This window comes from Alligator mississippiensis, chromosome 2 (assembly GCF_030867095.1).
Source record: "Alligator mississippiensis isolate rAllMis1 chromosome 2, rAllMis1, whole genome shotgun sequence".
In the NCBI taxonomy this organism is placed as follows: Eukaryota; Metazoa; Chordata; order Crocodylia; family Alligatoridae; genus Alligator; species Alligator mississippiensis.
The window spans coordinates 198823123-198843707 of NC_081825.1; the positions used below are offsets into that span (position 1 = coordinate 198823123).

The 20585-nt window shown below is 43.1% G+C and overlaps 1 protein-coding gene across 2 annotated transcripts in view; it reads left to right on the plus strand.

The window, feature by feature from the left end:
• Positions 1–20585, plus strand: part of AMPD3 (adenosine monophosphate deaminase 3) — a 53011-nt gene that overhangs the window by 14916 nt on the left and 17510 nt on the right. For both annotated transcript variants that reach the window (XM_006271064.4, XM_019477144.2), the window contains exons 7-10: positions 15637–15831; positions 16107–16238; positions 18107–18270; positions 19378–19504. In XM_006271064.4, coding sequence (XP_006271126.1) covers positions 15637–15831; positions 16107–16238; positions 18107–18270; positions 19378–19504 — 618 coding nt within the window. The remainder of the gene's footprint in view (positions 1–15636; positions 15832–16106; positions 16239–18106; positions 18271–19377; positions 19505–20585) is intronic.

Sequence of the window (20585 nt, forward strand, 5' to 3'; positions counted from 1 at the left end):
TGGTTTGTAATATGGGAAAGATAACATGCATTTCCTGCCATTCTGTTTCACAGAGATAATGAATGTGTCTTGTTCTGTGAACATACCAGGTGCTACTAAGTAATAGTAACAGCAAAGGCCCCTTTATAGCAAGGGCTTCAGTGAAGTATAGTAGAAGTAGTAGGGGACGATGCACTATTGCATGCACTATCCTTTGAATAAAACTTTAAGCTGTAGATCTTCCCTCCACATTATTGCTTTCTGTTTAGATGTTGAATCACAGTTGAAATTATGTTTTGTTCAGTAGCATTTTATGGCAGGAAAATTTGTTATTTAAAGCAAGGTGGCAAGAAATCACAACCAGTTTTCTAGTTTTCAGTCCTGTAAATTTGAGCACACTTTGAAATAAAAAAAGTAGATTCCTTTCTGGCTTGCATGTCCTCACAATTTAACAGAGATTCAGCAAACTAGTTCTGCCCACAGTAGCATGGAATCCAGCTGAGTCTCCCAGAGCTGGGATCCATAGCATCAGAAATAAGTACTTTACTTAGTAAACATATTTTTGTTGCTGAAGTCAATAGGTATGAATGAATATGCAGGGAATGCAGACCTGAATAAAAAAGTTATCAGAAATACAGTTCTCAACATTACAGGTCCAAGCTCAGTAGAATTAAAAGAAAAAACTGCCATCAGATTAGGTCTTTAAAATGCAGTCCCTGATGGTTCTGAATCATGGACTGATTTCATTCACAATTTGATTGTTAGATCAATAGTGTTTAGAAAGGGGGTGGAAAGAGTCTATCCTAACCTCCCCGATTGAAAGTAAAAACGTAATATAGACTCTGTCAGGCCAGCTTTAAATTAGCTATATTTGACACAAGTTGCAATCTAACCATGGCAGCCCAGAACTTGGCATTGACTAAAACTTGTCTCAGATGCTGTATAAACATTTGAGCAGTCAGGATTCTTTGAGCTCCAAGCTGGTATAGGTAGGGAGGCCACTATCAGTGCTGAAAATGGCTATTTTAAAGCTAGCGCAGATATGCCTAAAAATGTACTGCAGTTAGCTGCATCCTGTCTAGATTGCTGAAATGATTGCTAAAAAAGAAGTCAAATCCAACCTTTGCTTTTAGCTTGAGAATTTAGAAGAGCAAAATTCCAGAGAAGCAATGTTATGCCTTTCGTAGTTATTATTTAATCTTAAAAAAAAACCTCAGCTCTGGTTGGAAGGAAGCACACTGATGGCAAAGGCTAGAAATAGTTCTTAAATGTTGCAAATGTTAGGTCAGATCTTTATCTGCAGTTGTTAAAAGAGGAACTGTTCTTTCCTACTTACAGGAAAGACTACAAATTCAGAAAAATACTGAAAATGTTTCTTGTGTTTAACAAAACAAGTAAAACATTCAAAACCATGACCTATACTTCATTAAAAAAATATTTTAAACTATGGCCAAAGACTTCTTAAATTTCAACCTTGTCTTCACTGAGGTATGACATGGTCAAGTATTGCCCCAGTTCAGAAATATTTTTTCCTGCTCTAGGGAATCAGGCCATTCAAATAATTGAGTCCAGAGTCTGGCCATCAGATCAGCTGCATGAACTTTGCTGCTAGTGCAGATGAACTCTTTACTACCTTCAGAGACCCATAATCCTTGGCTAGGCAGGAGCAGACACAGCTCCTGAAATTTAATTTGGCTGGAGCCAGCTACTGTGCCAGTGGAGAATCTGGTAAACTCCTCTACACTCTGCTGGTGGCACACTTCCCCATTCCTCTCTGAACTTCATATATGCAAATAGGCTAGGGAGTAGAGCCAACTGTAGTGACTTGTAGGGCTGTGCGAAGCTTCGAGTGCTGATTGGATTCAGAGGAGATTCAGCCTGATGCAGCGGCCGAATATCCAAATCCAAATCAAATCAGGAGACCAAGTAAAAGGTCTGAATCGATTCAAAGCTCTTCAAATCGATTCAGAAAACACTCGCAGAGCTTTAGCGATTCGGGCCGTCCCTGCTGGCTGCAACAGGCAGCTGGACCTGGAATCCATGCTGGTAAGTAGGGGAGAGGGGACCATGGGGGGACAGCTGGCAAGCCCCATCCCCTGCCCCCCACCCAGTCTCACAGCCCCATCATGGCTGCTCTGCCTGGCTCCAGCTCCCAGCTCTTTAAGAAAAAGCCCGCATTCACTGGCTGCTGCCAGGCAGAGGGGCGATCCCCACTGCCTCCCACTGCCCCATGCCACGTGGGGAGCTCTGCCACGAGCCCCCTGACCCCTGCGCGCTCTCCCAGCCCCCCTCCCCTATCCCAGCTCCCAGCCCTTTAAAAAACAAAAACCAAAACCCTCCTGGACTCACTGGCTGTTGCAGCGGCCTTAGGGCTTCTGGGGGCTTGTAGCAGAACCCCCCATGCAGTGCGGGGCAGTAGGGGGAAGCAGGTAGCGAATCAAGGCTTTTTTATTTTTATTTTAAAGGGCCAGGAGGTGGGGTTGGCAGGGCAGCCATGGGGGAAGCTAGGAGGCTCATAGCCACCTATGCAGTGGGGCAGCAGGTATCGCCCCCCGGCAGCAGCCAGTGAATACAGGCTTTTTTTAAGAGAGCTGGAAGAACGGGTGGGGCAGCCATTGAGAGTGGGCAGGTGATGGGGCCAATTCAGAGATTAGGCTGCAGCCAAATCTCTGAATTGGATTTGGCTGAATCAATTTGGGACAGTGATTTGAATCACCGAATTGAATCACTGTCTCCTGAATCTGCCGAATCCGAAGCGAATACTAGGCGCTTCGCACAGGCCTAGACTTGTACCATCTCTGGAGAGAATTTCCTGGGAAAAAATCTTAGCTAGAAATCTGCCCTAAATGGAAAAACTGCTTTGCTCAGACTCAGCAATGCCAGAACTAGAATAGGGCAGAGGACTGGGCCTTATGTCCCAGATGTGTAGTCACACATCTTAATAATTTCAGCCAGAGTTCAACGTAAGAGCTAGAGGGTTTCATCTAATGGATTAAATAGAATTGTGGGAAACACCTAGGTGCAGAATTTGGCCTTAAAATATCAAAAGACCACTTGAAGTGTAGCCAGTGGATATATACTTAAACTGAAAGACAATAAGCAGACTTTGATTGTCATGCCAGTTGCTGGTCCTCTGACTTTCTGTATGTAGTGATATCTATACATTGCTCAAGTTTGGGTTAAGTCAGTTAAGTCACTAGGTTAATAACAGTTTGATTTTAGAATTTCTTTCCATTGCCCTTGTAACAAGGTGGGCTGGCCCTTTAAGAGGGAGCAAAAAGCCATGTTGTAACAGTCCAACTGCAGGAAATTAACTACTTTGAGTACTTCACTGGCAGTTAAAACCCCAGAGGGGAGAACAGGGAGAGTTGAGCTAGGGGGAAGAAGTGGTCTGTGGGCAGAAGGCTGACTGGAACATAGATAAGCTTGATACTAGGAAGGGGCCAGAGCAAAAGGGCCTCTCAAGGCCCAGAGAAGGGCTACAAGTTTCAGTTGGTTTGAGTAAGACTTGCTTACTCAGCCAGATCCTTGAATGTAGCTCTAGCAGACTTTGCCCCCAAGGCAAAGTCAGACTGAAAGTCAGCAGGCTTACCAACCCATCTTAAAAGTAACTAGCTGAGGAGCCTCCCCCAGCAAGGCCAGCCTGGAAGACAATAGGCTCACTGACTTGCTTACACCCCCTTTCCTGGCCCTTGAAGACAACCATGGCTCCCCCTGGCAGCTGAATTTGTCCTTCCCTGCAGACTTTGACCTCCCAAGCCTACTGCCTCCTTTTCAGCTGCCACATTTTTGATGACCGATAGATTTGGGAGCTTGCCTTTGGAGACTCAAAGAAAGCCTTGGGGTGCTTTCTTTGTGTTTGGCCTCAGTCACTTGTTTTTCCCCCAATATGTTTTTCAAGCCCCTGGCTAAACCACCTGGTGCCTCAGTAGCACTACCTTGTGCTTAGATGAGCTGCCTCTCAGGGTACCCATCCCTTTATGTAGCTATCTGGGTCTTCACCCCTAATCATAGACTGCAGCTTCCCCCATAGCCACACCTATACCTTACAGGTTTTACTCTACCTTTATGTAGAAGGCCCTTTTGGCCTCATCTTCACATACACTCATTCAGCCCACCAGGCCCCTGTCCCCAGCAGGATAGCTGCCTTTGTTAGCCCTCCAGCCTTTGGTCTCATCTTGGTTTCAGCCCCCCCACTCAACCTTGTTTCTGACTGTAGCTGTCACAGCCTTAACCTCCCGATTCTGGCCTCAGCCTACTTTGTGCTTCTGCATGGGGCAGAGCTCAAAATGTAGAGTGCCACAGGTACCCTGTAGTGTGGCCTGCAATCCACCTTTTATAGTCATTTCCAAGCCACCAGTTAAACCAAAAGAAGTTCCAAACCAAAGTAGTCTCTAACCATATACTATATCAATAATGTTTCAACCAGGGTGCTTCAGCACCCTGCAGTGCCTGGAGATCCTTTCAAGGGTGCCATAGAATATTAGTTAGCATTGTTAAGTGTTCAAACACAGTTCAGAAGATAAACAGATTTCACATAAGTTATAGAGTTAAAAACATTCTGACCTGTTTTGATCTTTGGAACAGAAGAATTATTCTATTCTTTTATCATAGTAAAAGGTGAAAATTAAGAGTTAGCATTGTCTAAACAGTGCCTCAAGTCCTAACAAGCATTGACTTAACTCTACAGAGGTTGAGAGCAACTGCTCTATACCACCCCAGGAACCTTATCCTAATCAGCTGGCTCCCTTCCAGGTATTTCTTTAGGTCTGCAGCTTCCATGCTGCAGTAGGTAATGCTAATAAGACCTCCTTCCTTTTCAGAATCCAGACTAGAGTGACTGTTCTGGAGCTCAGCTTATATTTCCCTGGGCTCCATCTGTTTTGGTCATGTGCTTTTCTGACCAGCCACAGGTGTGTCCCCTCAGCTCAATGCACATTTCCCTCCAATTTGCTCAGCTGAGCCACAGTCATTGTTCTCCTCCCTGCCTTGTGCTTTGCCTTTTTGCCTACTGTGATGCACTTGAAGCCCTGTAGCCACTATCTTGGCCTTCCCTTGGCTGCTACTCTCACGTACCTGGCCCTAGCTCAGCTGTACACAGCAAATTTCAGCCTCAGCCTGCTGTTCTTTCCTTCTTAGAAAGGAGTCTTAAAGTAACAGGGTCTCTTGACTTCTGTTACTCTGCCATGTAACAGGGCCCATTTCAGCAACAGTTCCCTTATATACAGGTTTTCAGAAAAAGTATCCAATAGTCTGGGGACAAACTATAGCTTAGAAGAGGGGCTGGAAGCTTTTTCATGCTGTGGGTTGGAACGACCTGGTTTCTGCCCCGTGTGGGTGGGGTGGCTTCCACAGCATGTCAGCAGCAAGGGGGGTTTGCTTGTGCCCATGCCAGGGCTAGGCAGCTGGGAGTTGCATTGGCACCACTTCTCGTAGCCTCCCGTTCCCGAGTTTCTGCCTGAGCACAGCTTCCAGCTGGTGGGGAGCTGCATCGGAGCTGGAGAGCTAGATACTGCATCTGCACTGCTGCTTTTTCCTCTCTTCCCTCCACCCACAGCTGCAATGTGTGTGTAGCTGGAAGCTACCCAGCCCCAGTTCAGTTCCTCACCAGCTGGAAGCTGAGCCTGTGGTGCAGCCGGGGTGCAGGGGGTGGGGAGAAGTGGCAGTGATGTGATTGCTGCTTCCAGCTGCTCAGACCCAGTGCAGCTCTTTGATGCCCAGCTTCAGCAGAAGTGAGGGCAGAAACAAAGCCTTCCTTCTGGCTTTGTGGGCCAGTCCCAGCAGCTCTGAGAGCCACATCCCACCCATGGCTCTGAGTTGTTGACCACTGTCTTAGAATAAACTGATGTTACTATTTGGTGGGAACAGGCCATTTCATCAACAGTTTTCTCTGGAAGTCCAATTCTAGTTCTCATCTCCTGCAGATAACACCCCCCTATGTCACTTTATAGGACTGACAGAGGGAGAAGAAACTGAACAACCCTGATAAGGCCCTAATAACATTTCTCCTTTTTTATAGATATATTAATAAATTGTTCATGTTGCTGCTAGTAAAGTGGCACTCTTAGGTCCAAATGTTACTAGGGGTTAGCAAAACTTACAGACAAAGAAAGCACATTAATTTGGGGCTGATACTTCATGAGGCAGGAAAGTGTGTTTGTAACTGTACCTACCATTTGGTGCAGTTGGGAGCACTTCAGATATAAATAAGCTGCTTTGTGAGTATGTTTGAGCAAGGGCCAGTCAGTAAACATGGTTTAGCAGTATGATGTGACCAGAGACTGGAATGAACTCTATCACAGAAGGAAAGCCCCTTAGCCATCCCTTGAATACAAGGGTTGCTGGTTGGGATGTCATGTTTATTTTGTATTTTTAGACAGCATATTCTTGCAGATTGGCTTATTTACTGCAAAGTATTGAGAAATGTTATGGATTGTACTATGCAATCAAGTACCAGTTTTCAGTATCAAGTATTTTTTTTTCAAGCAATCTAGTATTAGTTAGAAACCAGAGGCCTGTTAAGTGCAAAAGCCTCCATTTACTGAGGTATCTGAGCACATTACAATGATTAAGTCATTTTATCTTTACAAACCCCTTGATAGGTAAGAAAATACTACCTAAGAACAAGGGAAATTAAGTATCTTTTCTAATGTCATGTAGAAGGTCTGTGAAAAAAACAGGAATTGAACTCTGGTCCTTTGAGTCTCAGTCCAGTGCATTATCCACTAGATATCTTCAGAATATCACCTGTCCATGGTACTAACAGATTTATTTATGAAGGTATTTGTATGCAAACTGTCAATCTGTTATTGTAATTGTGGTATACAAGGAGCATATTTGGCAAACATTTTCTTTTAAAGACTTGTATTTTGGATTGTTCATTGTGCTTACTATGGCGATACATTTAGTAGCACAAGAGAAGCACTGACCCTGGCCATTGACAAGTATTTATTATTAGCTAAGGTATTTGGTTAACAATGCTGCTGTGGTTTAAACAATGGGCTTCCATCATCCTCTTTTTTGAGGATGTATAATCCTGACATAAATAAATGTCATGGGATAAGTGTACATAAATATTTTTCCTTAATATCATATTATGTTTAAAGCCACACACACATGCACACACAGCATTTGTGGGTTCTTTGCTAGTTCTGTAGCAATCCAAAGGGTGTGCACATCTGTCTGACTGACTTTTGTAGCACTACAAAGGAGTTTGTAATGCTGTAAATGTAACTTCCATCCATGGCCTTAGTCTAACACTGGGCAGATCAGGGTAAGAGAATTAAACCAGTTCCAGGGTGCTCATTCTGCTCCCAGTTGCAGCCCTGTGAAACTCAAAAGAAGATAAAAATCTGCCCAAAATGTTTAATAAACCGTTTAAATATTACAAACAATAATAAACCCCTTCTGCTAGTTGCTACTGGCAGCAAAAAGGGTGGAGCTTAATTTGGCTCAGGCTTCTTCTGTAAAACAAACAAAACTGTTTTAGGCATCTCCCCAGAACTTTATTCCTGTTTCTGGCTCCAGGAAATTAAAAACCAGTCCCACAATTGGTGAATCAGGATGCAGAGCTAGAAAGCCATCCTCCATTCTCATGCAAGTCAATGGGAATGGTGGATGCTAAGCACCTTTCAGAACCCTACTGCTGCTTTTATTGAAATCAGTGGGAAATGTTTCATTGGCTTCAATGGAAGCAGTATGAGTACCTTAACTAGTAAGGGTAGAAGTGTTTACAAGGTAGCATGTATGTACCCAGAAAATCAAGTAGTTCACAGCTGAGGATATCACTGACTTAAGTACAGAAACACATAGATTGTCACTGAGTAGGCTGCCCAAAACATTTGTGTTACTATATTTATCGTTAACTCTTCTAAATGTAGAGCAAGTACATAATTCAGTGACAGTGTATTATACATGATACGTGCAGTTAAGACTGTATGAAATGCCACCTGATAAATCCTCTTTTTCTTATTGACCAGAAGATGTTGAAAGAACAGATCCAAGTTGAACTGTATGAAGGAAAAAATTATCATGAAAAGTTGTCTCCTTCATTGTAAACATTTTAATAATTCAGGAGTGGGATGGTAGAGTGGAAATCAGTGCGAGATGGAAAGCTAATGAGGCAGAGGTAGAGTGTGAAGAGTGGAGCTGAAGAAGATGCTTTGCTGAACCCTGATTGAGTGTATGATGGAAAGAGAGCAGTGGCAGGTGGAGTGGAGGCTGTAGATAGGGGAAGATAGGTGCTAGAAGAATAGGAGGATCTGGTTAGTAGGGGTGTAGAGATTTATACAACTGCCTCTGTCCTGGCTGATGGGAGGAACTAGCACTTAATTCAGTATGTCAGCTGGCAGCAAGTGACCAAAGTGTTCAGAAGTATGAGAAGATATGGTAGCATGGCACTTGGGTAGAATATCTTTCCTAATGTCATGCACTACAAGTTCAAGAATATTAGCCCTGTGACTGTAAGAACAGCAGAGTAGTAGGAGTGCTGCAGTCCTTAATCAGAAAAGTTGCCCACCATCCAGAAACTTTAGGGGTTAATGGAAACATGTGTGTTGTCAGTGGATACAAAATTAAGTTCATGTGAGGTGTGTTGCAAGAAAAGCTTCCATACCGCATTTGAGGTTTTCGTTTACTTGAGACGGCTAAAAAGACTAAGGGCAAAATGTTCTTTCTTGTGGAAAACTCAGTCAGGAATCTCAGCCTAAGGATGCAGGGCTGAGCTTTTTCTTTGCCAGCCCTACTGAAGAGGCAAAAGGTATAGATCAGGAGTAAGCAACTCCCAACATGGGTACCAGAGCATGGCACGTGAAGGCCTTTTGCTTGGCATGTGTGCCTTGAGGCGGATGGTGGGGAAGGGGCCAGGGATGCACTACCACAACAAGGATCAGGCCTCTTGCGGCTTTTCTGCCATCTGTCCCTGGCACACCAACATTTTACAAGTTGAGATCGAGGGTGTTTTTGGCACCCTGTCCAAAAACATTGCTAACCCCTGATAAAGATAAAAAAGGAACATGAGAGAAAGTCTGGAAACTTGTACAGGAATTTACAAGAAATAGACCAATAAAGGGTCAAAATATAAGGGAGTGTTTAAAAAAAAAATTACAGGAAGTAAAAGCAAGCCTGGTGTTTAATTCCTCACTCTTGCCATATTTGATTAATGGAGACTGTATAATACTTTTGCGCCAGGCACTTGTTATAGCTACCGGGAGAACCTGTTGCACATTTTGAACTTTGTATCAAGAGCAACTAAAACATTACAAAAAGTTGCCCAGTTCTGCAAGTTGTTGTAAATACAACTAGACCATTATTTGAGTGATCAGGAGTTTTTGAGTACATAATGCCTTTCATAATGAAAAAAAAATAAGGTGCATACAACTACATATTGGTCCTCTTCCCCTGCCCTGCCCTGCCTGGCCTGTGTTGGCCAATTTTCTGTCCCAGGCAGGAGTGGTGCCCAGCACAGCCCAGTCCTGCCCAGCCTGCCCCCTGCTTCCAACCACTATTCAGGAGGAGCCGGGCCAGGCACCTGTAGGGTGGGCGCCTGTTCCAGTCTACCCACCTTGCCTTTATACAGCAGCAGTGCCTGTAGCAGTGCCACTGACTTGGGGGTGGGAAGGGGATGCCAAAATACAAGTTAGCTGAGGGCACCATTTTCCCTCAGGCCTGCTCTGGAAGGAATAGTTTCATATAGACAGAAGAGTGCATTGAAAGAGATGCAATTACCAATCTATCACTTAATCTTTGCCAGAAAGTAAACACATTCAAAGTTGTTTCAGAAAGGTGTGTTTGTTTTGGCTTGACAAGGAGGGAGTGGTTGTTTGCAAGGCTTGTGAATTAGCAAGATTTACTCTCATCTGGTTCTACAGCATTTTGGAAACTGCTGAGCCATGCTTCTACTGAGATCTTCTGAAGCCTGGATTTTATGTCCACAGTCATCTTTTCCAGGAAGTTAGGTTACAGGCTGTGCCTATTAATTGTCTCTGAGGCTTTCAGTAAATTGGTCACCTCAGGTACTTTCTAGTATCTCATTGGTCAAGGCACTGTTGACAGTGAACATGATGCCTGTTTCCAGGACAGAAAGCTCTTAGCACTCTGAGCATATGTAAGATACACTAGAGCACTTGAATGCCCATGAAAATACTCTGAAGAGTTTGATGTGAGCATCCAGGCTATTTTTACTGCTTTAAACACACTGGTGTTTACTGTGTTGTTAATCTTATGTTACAGATCTTTCTGTGTGTTCCCTACCTTGACATAGGAACACTTTTCTTGCTTTTAATTCTGCTGTAAGATCCCATCAATTCAATTAGCCATTTGAAGTAATCAGTTAAGCATCTGTCTAGTGATTAGTCCTGGACACTTAGGGTCAATTTGTAAACATGTTCTTTAGTTGCTCTATTAATATTTCCTGACATATCTATTTGCATGTGAAAGTACTCTCAGGTACATACACAGATCACAGGCTGCATGTACAATTACAACATCTGCATTCTGATTGCCCAAGTGTAGGTCAGACTGTGGCCTGTATAGCAGGGTTGTATTGCAAAAGGAGCCCTAGAGGAAACTTAGGTTCACAGATTCATAGACTCTGGCCAGAAGGGACCCTTAGACAATCCAGTCTGACCTCCAACATATGTAGGTTGATAGAATTTTTCCCAGCAACTGGATTAAATCTTATATTTTAGAAGGAGAACTAATCTTGCTTTAAAATTCCAGAATATCTTCTAGATCATTTGTGAAAATGCTGAATAATGTTGGACCTGGAACTGATCCTTGAGGAACCCAGCTACCAACAGTTCTGTTTACAGATCTCTCCCCATTACAACTGTATTTTGAGATTTGTCAGTGAGACAGTTCTTAATCTGCAGGGGTTGATGATGTTTTCTGGCAGGGGACTAGAATGACCCAGCTTGGGTCTGAGGTGGGCAAACACTAGGACTTGACACATTCCATCCTTTCCTTTTGCCTCCTGACTGTGGCACAGCATAGGGAAACCTCTCTCTTAGCTGAAGCCCTGGGTACCCTGCTGCAGTATGGTGTAGTGTAGGCAAACCCTGTTGCTGAATGCCACTGGGGCCATGACTATGCAGGGTGGATCCAAACGCTCTGGAGGCTGCATCCTTTCTGCAGGCTATAGGTTGTTCCCTGGTCTGGTGTGTACCCTGTTAATTATCCTAAATGCTTGTTTGACAACACCTTCTAAGGAACCACATTGTCTGGAATCAGCTGTATTTTTGCTTCCGATTCTTTATTGGAGGAGTCCCAAATTAATCATTCCATTATTTTTTCTGGGACTGAAGTTAGGATAACTAATAACAGTCCATTAGTTCCAGTTGATTCAGCCAGTATTTTTTGCACAGGTTCAAAGTAAGAACACTCTAGAGCAGCAACTCTGCTAGTTTGATCATCTAGTACCACTCCACTGACCCATTCAGTAGGAAAAGAAATCCCCCTCTAAACATAGGTATTTAGATCTCATGGAGTCACTAATATTGCATATTCTGTCAAAGGAGACTGTACACATTAGCTACACAGAAATGCAAAGGTAAGAGGGGAGTTGGGGAACACTCCTGATACTCTTTTCTCTGGTGCTCACCTAGATTAGGACAATCCCCCTAAGTGTAGGGGGAGCAGGTTAAGGAATGAACTGAAAATGCAGTCCTTCATTGTTTCTTTGACCTGGGTCCTATTACAGGTTTCATAAAAAACTCTTATAGAAGGTACAGCAGAAGTGTGATCTTCTGGACAGAAGAAAATCTGACCCACATAGACTCATGGTGGTGCTTGGGTTCTTCAGAGTTGGACTGCCAGAAAGCTCAGGAATTCAGAATGCCCTTTTGCATCTGGGTGTGTTCCATTTCCACCTGATTTATTTGTTAGCATGGAACAAAAAAAATCATAAATTGCATCAACATAGAGTGGGAGTCACACCCATTTATCACAGTGATTCATATTGTTCATGCATACTCATTTCTCCTGTTTTTGAATGTGCTGTCATTTTATGTGGAGTTTATGATGGAAAATAAAGTAGATGGCCTTCCACTAGTTTTACTTGTACACTGATCTAAATACTGGGTTATTTTCTTTCTGCACACCATCAGCACCGATAGATTATTTTTACAGGTTGCTTATGGCCACAATTGTAGCACTCAAGGCCTGGGAAGAGGTGAGGAGTACCCTCATTTCCATTTCACTCCTGTTAGAGCAGTGAGTACCAAGCATCCCTGAAAAGCAGCCTTCTTGGTTACGTCCAAATGAGTGCACATGTGCGTTACCCCAGGGACAAATAGCAGTGGCACATAGTTGTGCTGCTGCTACTTGTCCCCAGGGAACACCCCTGCACTCATGTCCTGGCACCCAGCAAATTACCCCAGGTGGGGTAGGGGGAGGCTGGGCACCTGGCACCTGAGCTGGCCCCATTAGCCTTACCTGGGAGCCTAGGGGCCTCCCTGGGCTGTGGCGATGGCAATCCAGGTGTGTGGAGCCTGGCTGGCAGCTGGAGTGTGGCTCTGGCTGGCCAGACTCCAGTTTTGGGTGGCGCACACTGCCACCATGCGCATCACCCCATTTTTTTCAATACCAGATTAGATACGCTGCGTGCATTTTACAATGCCTCAAAAGCCTTTGAGGCACCGCAAAACATATGTTCTCACTCATCTGGATGTGCCCCTTTGGTACATCCCCATGAGCATGCACGTGTGGTTTGCAGAACCTCAAAGCTGTTTGAGGCACCACAAACTGCATGTGACGCACATGCACCTGTGCACCATGCTGGTAATTTGCAATGCGGCAGTTATCTTGATGTAAAAAAAAAAAAAAAAGCTGCTAAAAACAGCATGGCGCACATGGCAGCAGCAGAACTGGAGCCTGGCCAGCCAGAGACATGCTGTGGCTGCTGGCCAGGCTCCGTGTGGCTGGCTTGGTGCTGCTGCTGCCCCGGAAGGCCCCCAGGTAAGGCTGCTGACCCCAGCCTCCCTTACCCCACCTGGGTCCCTTTGCCACGTGCTGAAACGTGCGTGGAGGGTCATATGGGCACAAAGAGCAGCACAAATATGTGCTGCTTCTATTTGTTCCATGGGAAACGCGTGCCCCTTCACGTGTGTTCATGGGGACATGCCCCTTGAGTGCAGCAGTTTTTACTTATAGAAACAAAGACATTCTGACTGACACAAAATTGGAGTGATGGCATCAGCCAGGATGGGGCAGTCATTGAAGCAAGCTCCTTCCCTCTCAGTGGGTTCTGTGTCTCAGTTTTAGTGCATGAGGAGATATTAAAGAAGCTCTGAGCTTTTTTGCTTTACCTAGATCACTTTATTAGGATGAAACTTGGAAAATAGCAAATAGTTCTGAATAAGAGCTGAAGTTCACGTGTTCTGGTTCTTATAACCTCAGCTGTTTTGTATCTCCCATCAAAACTATGGACACGTGATACCAAACAGCAGAGGAATCCAAGTCCTTTGAAAGGTAAAGATAATCCTGAACTATGCTGTTCACCACAATCTGTAGCCAAAGGCATTGGTGATTTCATGAGTGGGATAATATACATTTGTGTAGATAAACTACAAAATGGTCATTATTAAATTAATTTTTTTCTGAACAATATCAATTAAGTTTCAAATCCTCCATTGCACAGAAGGGCCTTGGCAACAGTGGACCTATGTAGTTCTACATAGTAGGGGTTGGAAGAAAATCCCTTTTAAGTGCAGCATGTAGGAGAGTTTGGGATGATGTTATTTAAGAAAGGGAAAAAGGCAGATCCAGGGAACTACAGATCAGTCAGCCTCATCTCAGTCCCTGAGAAAATTTTGCAGAGCAGATCCTCAAGGAATCCATTTCTAAGCACTTGGAGGAGGAGAAGATGATTAGGAGGTCAGCATGGATTCACCAAGGGCAAGTCATGTCTGACCAACCTGATTGCCTTCTATGATGACATGACTGGCTTTGTGGACATGGGGAGACGAGTGGATGTGGTATACCTTTATTTTAGCAAGGTTTTATATATGGTCTCCCACAGAATTCTCACAGGCATGCTAAGGAAGTACAGGCTGGATGAATGGACTGTAAGGTGGATAGAAAACTGGCTGGAGCATTGGGCTCAGAGGATAGTAATCAATGGCTTGATGTCTAGTTGGCAGCCAGTATCAAGCGGCATGCCCCAACGGTCAGTCCTGGGAATTGGTTTTGTTCAATGTTTTCATCAATGACCTGGAAGATGGCATAGAGTGCACCCTCAGCAAGTTAGCAGATGATACCAAGCTGTGGGGAGTAGTAGATATACTGGAGGGTAGGGCTAGGATTCAGAGTGACCTAGACAAATTGGAGGATTGGGCCAAAAGGAATCTCATGAGGTTCAACAAGGACAAGTGCAAAGTCCTGTGCTTAGGACGGGACAATCCCATGCACCAGTACAGGCTGAGTGCTGACTAGCAGGGCAGCAGCTCTGGAGAGAAGGACCAGGAGGCTACAGTGGACAATAAGCTGAATATGAGCCAGCGTACTGCCTGGCTTGTTGCCTGTTAGTCCTTGTTGCAAAGAAGGCTAATGGCATACTGGGCTGTATTGGTAGGTATGTTGACAACAGGTCAAGGGAAGTGTTTTTTTCCCTCTAAACAGCACTGGTGAGGCCACATCTGGAGTACTGTATTCAGTTTTGAGCCCCCTGCTACAGAAAGCATATGGACAAATTGGAGAGAGTTCAGCAGAGGGCAACAAAAATGGTTTGGGGGCTGGGGCACATGATTTTATGAGAAGCGGCTGAGGGAACTAGACTTATTTAGTCTAATGAAGAGAAGACTGACAGAGGATTTGATAGCAGCCTTCAACTACCTGAAGGGGGATTCAAAAGAGGATGGAGGTGGACTGTTCTCAGTGGTGGCAGATGACAGAACAAGGAGCAACAGTCTCAAGTTGCAGCAAGGGAAGTTTAGGTTAGGTATTAGGAAGAATTTTCTCACTAGGAGGGTAGTAAAGCACTGGAACAGGTTACCCAGCGAGGTTGTAGAATCTCTATCCTCGGAGGTTTTTAAGACCCAGCCAAGGAGGTTAGATTAGATGACCTCCTGTGGTGCCTTCCAACAGTAATTTTCTTTGATTCTATGATGCAAGAAAGAAAGGGAGAGGACAAAGGAGGGTAAATTCAACTACAGTGATCCAGCAGCTATTGTGCACTGCTGTAGTGATGATGGCTGTAAACCTGCGGCTGCAAGGAGGGGCTGTAAAACAGCTGTGCAGCCTGAGGAGAAGGATCCTATGCTGCCCTGCCCTGGCTATTTCTACAGATACACAGCTACTGTAATTCAGGCTCTCCATTTTAAGGGCAGGATGATATCTCAAGTGTTCCTTCTTATTACTTCTCTTTAGTTTCCTATAAGTGGCACTTACAGCAGTCTAACCTGTAGAAAAATACTCTCTTTAAAATTTAACTGTTCTCTCAGAATGACATCCATTTAGTTTTAATTTAATGTAACACTTTCCCCCTGCCAAAGAAATCCCCAAGTACTTGAAGAGTCAGAGACCTTTGGGAAGACTTTAACACCAAGCCCCCTGACTCCTGAAAAATAGTATTTTTGTAAAGCTTCTGTAATTTTCTCCATAGTAGAGGTCCTATGTTAAAAAAGAACATACTAAGCAATAATGATCTGGTTTTGATTTCAGGTGGATACTCATATCCATGCTGCTGCCTGCATGAATCAGAAACATTTGCTGAGGTTTATTAAGCATACTTACCAAACAGAATCAAACAGGATTGTTGCAGAGAAAAAAGGCAAGAAACTGACATTAAAGCAGGTGTTTGAAAGCCTTCACATGGACCCTTATGACCTCACAGTAGATTCGTTAGATGTCCATGCAGTAAGTAAAATGGAGAAAAAGTAGCATTCTCTTAATTGTAATCATTTGGGGTGAAGAAGGGGAAATTTTTGTATGGTCTTTGTTGAATGAACTGTCCTTTAAATGAGCTCTTAAATAATGTTTATTAATATTTTCTAAAATATTTGCTTGTTCTAAAGGCTTTATTCTTTCCTAGGAATAAACTGTAATTAGAAAGTAATTTGATTTATAAGTTTACTGGGTAATTCTTAGCACTACTTTGTGATTATCATGTTGAAGAGGGTCTCTTTCTGCAGGGTCGCCAAACATTTCATCGTTTTGATAAATTTAATTCCAAATACAATCCAGTTGGTGCCAGTGAGCTAAGGGACTTGTATTTGAAAACTGAGAACTACATTGGTGGTGAATACTTTGCTCGTATGGTCAAGGTAAATAATATTTGTCCTTCCCCACCTGTTGATGCACAGTGTTCTGTTAAAACATGTAAATATATATTTGCAGTATATGAAGTGATTCAGTGATTTCTCAAACATTTCAGGCCGCTTTACCAGTTTAGCAGGTAGAGAGTTCTTCTGAGCAAGGCTCCGTCTGCTGTTTCCTGTTACAGCTTTTCCCTGTGCATGCTTTTATGTGGCTTGGACTGTTTCAGATTCATGGAGTGAAGCCAGTGGTAGTATGTCAGAGTTCAGTAGGCAGGTGCAACATGTAGGTAGGGTTGGATGACTCTCCAGCGTTAGTCACTAAAGAATTTTATATATATATAATATGTAGTTACAGTTTCCTCTTACTACGAAGTAGTATGGAGTAGTGGGGTCCTACCTGTATGTATAAACCTGTACCAATGTGTAACAGGCCACAGCTGCCCAGCCGATTTTGCTTGTTGGCGACCTCTGATAAGAACTTTTGGCCCCACCTCCAGACTTGCCCACCACGACTTGATGTTAAAAAGGTAGAATTCTTTCACTGGAGCCCTCCCATCCTGCCGGGCTGGTAGTGCTGGCTAACTTTGTCCACTCTAACACATGTGGCCACACCTGCCGTACCAGCACGACATCGCCACCTTTATGACAAGTCCATCATTTGCCTACCCTCTCCCCTTTGTGCGATAAACAAAGAGATGACCCAGTCTCCTTGGCAGATGGACGCTATCCTGAGTGAGGACAATGGGGTCTATTGGGGGCTCCTCCACCCCTACACTCCCTCCACAAACCTCTAAGTCTTTAAATCAGTCACTGGGCCCTGGTTTAGGCTGAGAGTGCTTCAAAATGCACCCAGTCCCTTGGATCAGATCAGAGTGCTTTCCTGAGGAATAAATCCTGGTCTTTCCACTTGGGATCCCTAAGAGTCCATTTTAAATAAACAAACAAAAATTGGGGCAGAATTGCTGCCTCTTACCAATTTCTGGTACTTGGTCTTCAGCTTCTCATCCAGGGGCCCTCACCCTCCGTCTTGTCGCATTCTTATAGCTGCCTCCACAGTGCTCCAGTTGGTCAGGGCCAGGTACTTCTGGTGTGGCCATCTCCCAGTCTCCTACAGGTGAATACAGACCTTCAAACTGAGGAAAACCCATAGTGGTACCAGAACTCTTGGGCTTCCCCAGTGTCCTGCACAGGGTTTCCCCCATGACGTCTGCTGGACTCCTCCCCTGCTCTCCAGCACAGCCAGCAATGATGGCTTGGGCTGTGCTTTGTTGGAGCTTGGAGAAATAGCAGCAGCCCCTGCTCTTGCTTCAGAGGGGGTGGGGGGCAGACAAGGACCCACTCTATGCCAGCTTGGGCAGTGAACCTGCAAGGCTGGTAGGTTCTGGGACCCCCTCTGGTAAAGGTAAGGGTACAAGCAACTAATAACATAGTTTTTTTTGTTAGAGGAAATTGTTTCTAATGATTCTGGTCCTGATTCTTCATTGTTCTGTATATTGTGTAGTTATTTTTAACAGTATACAGAGAAACTAAAATTACCTATTTTGATTTAGTAGCAGTTGCATGCACTTTATATTGGCATAAACAATTACACAAGGTTCAGGACAAAGAAGAATCAAACCCTGTAAATCCAAGTGGTATAAATCCATGCTATGAAAGCCATTAAAGAGTGTTCTTTCTAGCATGCTAAGTATGATGGTTTATCAACTAACAATGACTAGCAAGTCCCTTTAGTTTACTAGTAGGCATGCACAGTTTGGCTGTGCCACGTTATAAAGTCTGAGAGGGGAAAAAAAGATGGAAAGAAATATCACTAATTGTACAATTTGTTGTGTCCTTGCCAAAGTAAATGTGTTTAATGATTTATTTTTCAATAGGAAGTAGCCCATGAACTAGAAGACAGTAAATATCAGTACACGGAACCTCGGTTATCCATTTATGGACGGTCTCCAGTTGAATGGCAGAACTTAGCGAAGTGGTTCATTAAACACAAGGTTTATTCACCTCACATGCGCTGGATAATTCAGATTCCCAGAATCTAGTAAGTAACTGGGTCTATTGGTAAGAAATTAGTAACAAAATGAAATCTTGCTAAGCGACCCATTTTCCTTTTCGCTGTCCCTTTAGCTACTTTATGTATTTTTTTTATATAAAACAGGCTCTGGGAAATTTTTTATGGCTAATTCTGTGGCTGCATTATTACTTCAGGCTTCCTTAGTAACATTTTGGGAATAAAATGTGTTCATTAAACCATTCAAAATTAATGACTTCTTCCAGAATTATGGGCAGCTAACACAAATGACAAACCATCGATAAAATGTTTGAAATGCCATTCATCAAAACCAGGTAAAAATGCCACTCTTCATTCCTTTGAGTGATGAAATAATGTTAGTTTCTCATTATAGAAATGCTGCATAAGGAGGAGAGAACACTTTCCAAACTTCTACTGTCAGAGTTTTCTGCCTGATTAGTGAATGACAATTTCAACCAAAACAACTGTAAATTGCAAAATTAAATCAATACAAGTTTTCACTCAATCGCCAACTGTCCTTAGGGACCTAGGTTGTGATATTAAACACTGTGTACTGTATCTAATACTATCTAGCCACAGATATTTGTCAGAAGAAATAGTGGCTGAACTTGCATGTTTTGAATTTTGAAACTGGAAAATGAGTTTGAGAAGAATTCCTATGACAGTACAGAATATTGAGACACATTGCTCATTAGGGGAAGCTTCTCTCTTAGTTCCCATCTAGCATTTTCAAATGGGGCACAATTATTTCATTCAGTTGTACAACTGGGTCTTTCAAAAAAGGACCTGCAGTTGTATGAACTAAAAAATAAAGCTTTCATTTGGCTTACCTGTAATCTTGGAGAAGTGAATCATTCCCAATTGCTTGCTAGTTTGAATGTCTTGATTGCTTTAAGGAAATTGATCACTATTCTCAGGACTTATACATGACAATTAGTATTGCAAATATAGAACAAAAAGAGAGTCCCAGCCTTTAAGCTTAATTTTAGAGTGTAAACCATGTAATAGAGCTTTCAGATTTTCAAACAAACAAAACTCAAACCTAATGATGTCAGGAATAAATAAATTGGCCAGCTAAATGAAAAGTAGTTATAGTGATGTATTTGTTTCTTTCAGTGATATATTTAGGTCAAAGAATCTGCTGCCTACTTTTGGGAAGATGCTAGAAAACATTTTCTTACCCCTGTTTGAGGCAACCATCAATCCCAAAGACCACAAAGAGCTGCACCTCTTCCTCAAATATGTAAGTCTGTATTATAGGATTGTTCCTCTTTACCTCAGATATGCCCGTTCTCCACCATTAGGATTTTGGTTTATATGAGCAAGGAGGTAAAGGCTGTAGACTTAGTTAAACACCCGCCCATAGAAATGGCTGTTGGGATGCTTTTAACACATTATATACCTTAGTAAAGAGATGTGCACCTATCTTTCCTATTGAAATGAGTAGCGACTCTGTGTAGAGGGCAAGTAGTTATGCTGGTTTGGACCAGAAAAGCATCTTGTACTGATCCACTGCCAAATAAAGAAAGGGAGAAAAGTTTTCTTTAAAATCTTCATAAACATTAGAAGACTTTTAACAGTGTTTTCCCCCACCTCACAGTGGGTTCTTAATTAGTTTTTGTCATTTTGGGAAAGAAGCACTCTTATCAGTAGTTCAGCTCTAACAAATATGTAAATTTACACAGCTATATTGGGTGAGCAAAAATGTGAATAATTTTTATTATGGGATTATTTATTTTTAAGGTAGTTTATATTATAACAGTTGTACCAATCAGGTTAATATTCTGTGTTTGTATTATGCATCCCAGTTATATTTGTAAGTTTCCTCTAATGCCAGCTTGAAAAATTTACAAAGTTCTACAGTTTCTGCTCGGAGCCTCATAGATCCCTAACACCTATTCATTTCAAAGGAATTTAGGCATTTATATACTTTTGAGGATCTGGAGTAGTACATCTTGATGTGCTTCAATATGTGATGAATACATGATTCAGAGTTACAAAACCATACGAGGACACAACCCTCTTCTAGTCAGCCCCTCTATCATTGTAGGATCTAGGAACATACATTAATCTTCTGTAATTGTTCATGTAGCCTTCAGAAATTTGTTTTGGAATTATATTATCTTGAGGAGTCCTACAGAAATATAAACGTACATTTTAGATTAGGAGTGTCAAAGATATGGCCTGTGGGCCACATCTGGCCCACCGGAGCCCCATCATCTGGTCCCCAGTGCTGGCCCTGGGTCTTGAGTTGACCTACACGGCACTCACTGGATTGGCCTTGCACCCACTCTAGGACCCACATTGCATATAAACACCCATGT